A 9,036-nucleotide genomic window follows, 5' to 3' on the forward strand; every position below is an offset into this window, starting at 1 on the left:
AATGTAGATTTACTAGCTTCTGAGCAAACACATCCTTCTTCCGATTTCATGTGCTTTGACAGTTTGAAAGTGTGAACTAATACTTATGCAGACTTAAGCCCTCTCACTTTGGCCTCTTCCCAAGCAGCAAATACAAAGCATGGGCCATATTATTGGTGTACTCTTGGTTGTTAAGAGTCCCCCTCCACCCCCATCTGCTCCCATCCTAGGAGAAACAAGTAAGGACATGAAAGCATCCCCTTAACTGACTGTGTTAACTCTCAGCCAACTGTAACCCTCAATGAGGAAAGATCAAATCTTGGGTTTGGCCTCAACAGCACAAGGATTTTCAGCACAATGGTCAGGCTGAAGTTTTATTCAGAAGAGTCCTTCCAAGTCATATCTGTCCATTGCGCTTTCTGGCGTATATCCCCAGGCAGGCGCCGATGCCCAAGATGCTGAGCACCACACCTAATAAGAGCGCAATCGCATCTCCAGCTTCGACTGCTTCAACAACAGGCAGCATCAGAAGCAGTGGAGTGAGGACTAAGATCAGTTGTGTGGAAAGTGAATTCATGATGTTAGGATCTGGAGGGCTGAACTTGCCAAAAAAAAAAAAAAAAAAAAAAAAAAAAAAAATGGTATATGTAAAATTCTATCCAACTTGAAATATTCTCTTTGGAACTTCCGGATGCTGAGGCTAAGAGGTTACTCGTGACACAGCCTTACCGAAAGCAGCCGTTACAGGAATGGAGAGCAGGGCGGTGTCGTCAGACTCATGTTTTCTTTTTAAAGTTATATTTTAATTAAACTTACATTTTTACTCAAAAATTCAAACTGGCTATGTAGCCAAGGATGAACTTGAACATCTGTTTTTCCTGTTTGCACCCTCCTTCCAGTGTTGCAATGACAGGCATGCCCCATCAAGATGGTGATAGTACCCAGGGATTCATCTAGACAAATACTCTACTCACCAAACTATACTTATCCCACACATGGGGCCTGCCTTTTTGAAACTGAGTTTGGAATTCATTTTTCTTGCCTTTTTACTAGTCTGCTTTCCTTGAGTCAGAATCCATTTTCATTCAGTTTTACATGGTCCTCAAATACATAATACAGGGCTCTTCATACTCACCATTTCTCACGTGTATGTCCATTTAGACGTGGATATTTTTATGTGCTAGACAGTGATTTTACTTGCAGGATGAGGAACGCATCTGCTTTCAAGATATTTCTAGAACACAGATATATTCGCAAAATCCTTCAAAATGACCCAGCAAAGAATAAGCTATCCAAAAATGGTCTAAATAAGTTATGATTTAAATGTGAAGCGTGTTCTAGAAGACAGTGCTGTCTAGAACATGACTGTGAGAGTTGAGCAATCCAAGGAGTGCAGCTGGTAAGATGCTGGGTCACTGTGCCAACTCAAGCTCTATGAATTCAGATAGTGTCCAGATGCCAGTTCTCGGTGAATGATGGGAAATATTCAAGACAACCACAGTATGTCTTATAAAGGACAACATGGTGCTGTAGAAAGAACTGGGAGTTCTGTACATGGATCTTCAGATAGCAAGTGACATTGGACCTGGCTTGAGCATTTGAAACCTTAAAGCCCACCCCCAGTGACACACTTCCTCCAACAAGGCAACACCTCCTAATAGTGCCACTCCCTATGGGTCTATGGAGCCATTTTTCTTCAAACCACCACAGAAACTTATTGAGAGAGGTGGCTTTTCCAGAAGTTGAAAACCAGGAGAGACTACCCTATCCCTACCCTCTGTATTTCAGATTTGGACATTTGAAGTTCAAGCAGTTTTAGTGGCTCTAGCTACACAGGGCACGTTCACCATCCTTGTAGAAAGCCAGGTAGGGAAAGAAGTAGAACGTATTCTGTGGAAATATGGAAAGTACAGATATGCTTGCTTGCTTACAGTTTGGATGAGTGTGGATGGTGCTGACACAATGGGAAAGGTGGCAAAGATCCTAGCTTTTATTTAGTGTACCTGGTGAATTTCATCATCAGGTATTCTGAAGCTCCCAACGAAGTTTTTAAGTTGGTTTCTATGACTAAACATACTGGATATAGGACTTCTTATATTGTATACAGATCAGTGAGATCAGTGTTCCTCAGAGTGTGGGTTAAGTACATGAATGTCTCTGAAGCTAGTCTGCACATTGTTTCATAAGGATGTCCTCTGAACACAAGGAATCAGTGAAGATGTCCAAATACAGTCCTTGAAAATAAAACTTGAGTGTGGGCTGGACGTGGTGACATCCTCCCGTACTTCCAGCTACTTAAGAGGGCAAGAAGGTCAGGTTGCCTACTAGATTCAGACTGGCCTGTCCAAAACCTGCACCCAGATTATATTTTAAAGATGTCTAAAATTTAGTGTTGCTTTTTGTAGTGGCATTATATTCCTGGATATTTATAGATATTTATTTTCCTCGGTTTGAATATGGGATGTGCACCACGAGCTCATTTGTTTGAATATTTTGTCCATGGCTGGTGGCACACTTTTGGAAGGTTGAATGATTTTGTCATAGTCCTAATGGCCCTAGCATGTATATTCATATGTCTATGCCATGTATATGTACATATAGTTATAGAGTTGAGGTGAAGGAAAGCTGTGATGCAGCCTGACCTTTCTACTTTCTGATGGATACCATATACAAAGAGTTGTCACAGAGCCACATATCACCATTCCTCCTGTGTCAGGGTGGGCTGTCTCTCCTTAAACCATAAACCATGTGCCAAGATACATTCCCATTTAGCTTGTTAAGGGGTCAGTATACATTTATGATTCCTAAGCTTTATTGAAATAGTCCACTGAGTAACTTTAGTGACTGCTTCTATTTAAATGCTTGAGAATATTTTTGCTGCTTAGGTTAACACACACACACACACACATACATGTTTTTCAAAACACACACACACACACACACACACACACACACACACACATGTATACTCATGAGTATGTGTTTAGGACCTTGTGCATGACAATCAAATATTCTACCACTAAGGTAATTTTTTTTTTTAAATTTTCTGAGAAGAAATAACTAATTTCAATAATATTTGTTTTGACAACATAAATTAGTTGAGGGTCTGGGGGAAACACAGTTGATAGAATGTTTTTGTCTAGCATGAATGAAGTCCTAGGCTCCATTTTCATCATTACATAAAATGGGCATAGTGGCATGCAACTGTATGTAATCCAGTGCTCTGGAGGCAACGACAGAAGGGTCAGCAAGTTCAGTGTCATTGTCAGCTACGTTGCCTGAGATACTTGAGATATCTTTTGAGAAGAATGATAGATCACAAAACAAAAACAAGAGCTAACTAAGTGCAGGAAGTTCTTACTGTAGTCAAAAAATATCTACTTTCCACAGGGGAATATCATCAGCTGATTGCTATGACAAGTTGTAATTCATTTAACATCATACCAAAATGAAAAATTCTAAACCAGGCGACGGTGGCACACTCCTTTACCCCCAGCGCTCAGGAGGCAGAGGCAGGTGTGCAGTTTTCAGTTCTAGGCCAGCCTGGTCTACAGAGCAAGTTCCAGGACAGCCAGGGTTACACAGAAGACCCCTGTCTCAAAACAAGCAAGCAAACAAGAAATTCTAATTGTCAAATATATGATAGTAAATATCTTTCAGATCAATACACTTACATGTGGAGTGTTTAATGGCGCATGACAAAAGTCACAAAGGTAGCTTCTGGGGGACCTTGGATTTGCATACCCATCTCTCCACTGTCATCTTGCCTCCTTGAGACAGATAGTACAAAGGAAAATAATAACGCATAAAGGTACACACATAAGGGTATGTTCTCCAAACACATGCTATCCGTTTTTCTCCCCAGTGATGAAAATGATTATTGTAAAACATATTCAAACCCCAGCCAAGGGTGGGAAGTTCCTGTTGCAGCTAAAGGGTAGCCATTTGCACAGGTAAAAGGAACAAATGGGCTTCAAGGGACTTAGCACTTAAAGCTGGAAAGGTTTGCTGAACTCCTGCTTCTTCCCCATAGCACAGGAAAGCACTCATTCAATGTCTGTCATTGCTGCAGGCCCAAATTTAGAACGGTATGGCTATGATATTGCTACTCTTGGGGGAAGACATCATACAGAGCAGTTTTGCAAAGTGTCATGAAATTGAGTGCTATGGAAAGAGGACACCACCTGACTCCCCTTTGAAGCACATGAGGTAATCATTTGAATTATAGCTTTGCAAAGGCATGTTAGAATGCATTTCTTATATCGGTATATGAAACAGTGATTAATATGACCCTTTAGGGGAAGTTTGATCTGTCTGTAAGATGCTTGGAAACATAACAGGCTCAAAGAGAGGGTTTATTATATAGGTATCAACACTGAAAAGGCATGGTGCACGCAGGAAGAGAAAGACAGATTTTGTTCTGTCCTGGTGTGACTCAGATATTTATTAATCGAGATGGCATTTGTAGGTACAAATCCCATTTCCCCTTTCACATTCCCTCTGGCTGGCATATGATGACAGCATTAGAGCTAATGCCACTTGGCTGATCATACATTGCTGATCACCATTCAAAGCAACCAGAAGAGACAAAAGAGAAGGCCTTGTGGTCTCCAGAGTACTAATGGAAGGGGAGAAATTGCTGCTCATTTGAAACAGATTGAAAATTTCATTCATTTCTAAACAATAAAAATGTGTGTTACTTTCCCTTTATTACATGTTGTTAGGAGAGATGCAGAACGCGGTTTATGAACCACTTGAAAAATTGATTTTCCTATCTATCTAACCCCCACCCCTCCACTATCTCCAAGTTCTCGTCCTAAGGACCATATTCTTATTGAGTATTCTTACCTTTGTTCTAATCGATGCTTCTAGCTTAATCACAATAGGGCTATATGAGACTGACCACACTTAGCACATCAGGTATCTTAAAGAAAAAAGAAAGGAAAAAGCATTATATATACACAATGTTTGCATTCTATGGGTTCTTGATGTTTTATTACACATTCTATTTCTGAATGTTTAGCATTACTCTGTATATAATAAGGTATTATATTAAAGATAGTATTAGACATTTCTTCTATTTACTAATTTTACTACTCAAAGAGATAGATAAAGCATGTAGAAGTGTGTCAGCTGAAAGGAAAGAGTCTAGACCTGATTCTGCACTGATTGGACCTTCCATCATAAAAGTACTAAGAAAGTTCTAGAAAAATATTTTTGAATGATCTATGGCTGCTGTACAGAGTCTATAGCTCATGAGAAAGTCTCCAGTACATAGTCTTAACTTGGAGAATTTGGTAATACTTTTTGGCAATATTTACTTTATGGTCACATATAGGTTTATATTTTTCAAAAACTTACTTTAATAATGGTTCTTGATCACTTTAACCTCCCTTATAGCCACCAACCAAAGGTACAAGAGGAAGATGGCTAAGAGGACAAGAGCAGGGGGCATAGACCTGTTTAGAAATAGCTCTTTGGGGGCAATTTCAATATTTATTATCAGCAGTCAAATCCACTAGCAAAACACCAAACATGAATCAGCAGCAGTGGCTCAGTCCAAAAGAAACTGTCAGGCTTTGCTTCTCTGCAGGAGTCTTTGGTGTGTTTCTCTCTATGAAGTCACAACAAGATTGGTGAAAACAGCAAGACAAACCAATGCCAGAGCATCATCAGTGAAGAATAGTGTCAGCAAAGCCCCAAAATACCAGCAAGGTGAACCGAGGTTAGAGCATCATCCACTGTCTATTGGGTGATACTTACACTCTTTCTAAACACCACATGTCCTCTCAAACATCCATTCCAGCAAAATATCTCATGCCCTTTCACCAGACAACTTCCAGAAAATCACCATTTATCTGTTCTCAGTAAAACATCCTCTCACTTGTTTGTTTCAACAATACATCTTCTCATGAGACAGCTTCCAGAAAAACATCACATGACATAACAGTCCAATGAAACCAGAAATTCCTACTTCAGATTCATATTCAATACTATTAAATAAGTATGAAACTAGGATTTACCATATATCATTTGCTCTTATTTCATAAAAGCTAGACAGCTTCTTGACAATGTAGCAGTCAAGAAAACAGAAAAATTTCAGCTTCTTTGGAATTTATATGCTAGTAAAAAGTTCTAATTGAATGGGCTATCATAGAAAGGTAATTAGGTGATAAACACTGTGTATGGTTTTCTGATAAGAAAATAAAGCTGATTCCATATTTTAAGATGTAAGGAAAGTTGGTAAAGAGTGTTTTGTACTCAGTGAACAATTTGTGGTATTTATGCAAATCTAATTAGTTCAAAATGAAATGCTAAAACAGTAATTCATTATTACTCCATAAATTGGCTGTTACCCATTTGTTTCAGAGGGATAACCATACTCTGCCATTGTTAAAAACTCACATACTCATGCATGCTCTGTTTTCTTAACTGTTTCTAATAGCCATAAGATTGAGATGTCTGTCTTCTCCGTCTCTACAGCCACAACCTTAGTCAGGAAGCATCTCACTTTTCCTGGAGTCCTGTGATGTGCTCCAAATTTCCCTAGCTCTTTCTCCAGATCCCTCTTCAGTCTACAGACAAAATATCTTCCCCCCAAAGTCAGTCTCCTATTGCTTGTTAAAACAAGAGTACCCTATCTCCAAACACTGAGGCAGGTAGAATGCAAAAAGAGTCTCAACAAATGAATATCAGAAGCAACCTCTCAAGAGCACTGAGGATATAAAGTCCTTTGGTGAGATTTCTAGTCCAAGTGTGTCTAGTTGCAACAAAAGGCAGGTGATGCAAATTTTCTCTTTAAGAGTAAAAGGAAATAGGTGGAATGAATAGTGAAACAATTTATTTACCTTATTTCTTATCCTATACTTTCAATATCTGGTATGTATTTTACACTTGGAATGTTTTTCAATTCGGTCTACCTATATTGCACTTAGTATTCCTGGGTGACCTGAAACTCACCATATAGACCAGGTTGGGTTTGAGCCCACAGAGATCTATCTGCCTCTTCCTCCCATATGCTGGATGTTTTGCCTCTTAAATGCAGATCATAGTATATGTTCATGTCAGTTGGACACTGTTGCCTCAAATATTGCACAGGTATATGCAGCTGCCACTGTGAGAATACTAGTACTCTTGAATTAAGTCCCCCTACTTACCTCGGTGTTTCCCATCCTGTATATTTAACAAATTCCCAAGACAGTACCACCCTACGATGCTGTAAAGATAGACTACATCTGAACAGGGCTTTTAAATCAATCTTTCCATCATTATGAATCATTGCAACACTTACAATCTACCTAGTCCCTTCTTTGTCCACCAGAAGACAGATCCATTCGACTATTATCTTGCAGCTGTAGAAATGGTTTCAATACCTAAGCATGGTGGCTCATGCCCATCATCCCAGGACTTAGGAAATCTAGGCAGAAAGATTTCTCTAAAGTCAAGGCTATCCTGAGCTATGCAGAGAACACTAGGCTAGTCTTGTCTACAGAGTAAGACTTAGTCTATAAAATGTAAGTAAACTAATAAGTAATAAAATAAAATTACTAAAATAAAACAGAAAGAAACAGGTTCATACTCATGAGACACCCATACTTACTGCTTTTCCTTCTCCTCCTTCCCCTCTTCTTCCTATTCTTCTGCCTGCTCTCCTCCCTCCCTCCCTCCCTCCCTCCCTCCCTCCCTCCCTCCCTCCCTCCCTCCCTCCCTTCCTCTCCCCACCACTCTCTGGCAGCTCCTATGAGGCTATGAGGGAATGTTCGAGAAAACTTAATAACTAACTATGCCATAGTTTACCCACATGAAACACCTGAGGAACAAGTTGCCCACTGTAAAGTCCGTCCAAAGAGCCACTATTTACACTGACTCCAAATATATCTTTGGAGCCTCCTATAATTTGGTACAATCTGAAAATCCCATAGAGTTTAACGTCTTCTAGTATTCTTTCTGCCAGTGAGCAGATAATTGGTACCCCGTTATGGGCTATTCACATTCCTACAATAAAATTGTCCTTGTCCACTGTCTGGTGTGTACCAAGGAGACAGGTACTATACCTCTAGGAATGTTAGTGTTGAGAAAAGGGTTAAATATGAAAATATATCACTGCACTTCATTTCCACCAGTTTCTAATGCTGCCTTTCTCTCTGACTGATGGCACTGACATTTAGACAAATGCCCAGGAATCTGAACAGGAGAAGCAGATACAAAAGAACACCAATAAATTTTCAGATGGATTGTACATTGGATCAGATGTGCAATTTCTACTGAGCCTTTGGCTTGCATCCCACTACATAGAACATATATGTATAAATGAGAAAATATCAACTAAATGGCAATTGGGTCTTTGCTAGCTCAGGAAGTTCATCCTGTCCATATTACCCCTTGCAGGACTTCAAATGAATATTATACATTCACTTGGCTTGTAAGCAATTTATTCACTAGTTACTGCCTTCATGTTGAATGACTAGGCTGATTACATACTTGAGTAGACATGTTGATAGCTGAGGTCAGCAGCTCAGTGGTTAAGTTCTTGCCTGGAATGTGTGAGGTCTTTGGTTTGATCTGAGTCCTGTTACCTAAATAAATAAATAATAAAAATAAAAAAGATTAGTAACTGAAATGACTCCTTGGCTTGACATTCCTTTATTGACTGAGTCAGGCCAAGGAATTAATTTTACTGCAGAAGGCAGAAGTAAACCACTTGATCATAGAGTCTCTTGGGTGCTCATTAAAGCTTTATATCCCACGCCAGTCCCTATGTTCTGGAAAAGTGGAGCACAAAACTCTACACACATAAAAAGAACTTGAAGAACCAAGAGTCAAATGGCCAGAAGCTTTACCTCTGTCCTTGTCAGATATGATCCAACCCCTTTGAAACAGTTTTTAGATCCTTATTTCCTGGTATCTCTGAACCCATTTCTGCACTGATTAAGGAAACCATTAGATAGTATAACTAGCTATATACAGGAACTAGCATATTATTATATACCATTACCTGTATCAATGGATATGGTTAACTATCTCTTTCAATCAGGATTCAGGTATACAGCAAGGTTT

At 39.4% G+C, this 9,036-nt stretch overlaps 1 protein-coding gene across 1 annotated transcript; it reads right to left on the minus strand.

Moving 5' to 3' along the window:
- Nucleotides 1-376: 376 nt before the first annotated feature.
- LOC308416003 (small integral membrane protein 30-like) lies at nt 377-556 on the minus strand (the record flags this gene model as incomplete). The annotated part of the gene is made up of 1 exon (XM_080911027.1): nt 377-556. One exon carries the CDS (start codon nt 554-556, stop codon nt 377-379), a length of 180 nt encoding a protein of 59 aa, XP_080767153.1.
- Nucleotides 557-9,036: the final 8,480 nt, after the last annotated feature.

The sequence above is a fragment of the Micromys minutus genome (genome assembly GCF_963924665.1).
Source record: "Micromys minutus genome assembly, chromosome: X".
Taxonomy (NCBI): domain Eukaryota; kingdom Metazoa; phylum Chordata; class Mammalia; order Rodentia; family Muridae; genus Micromys; species Micromys minutus.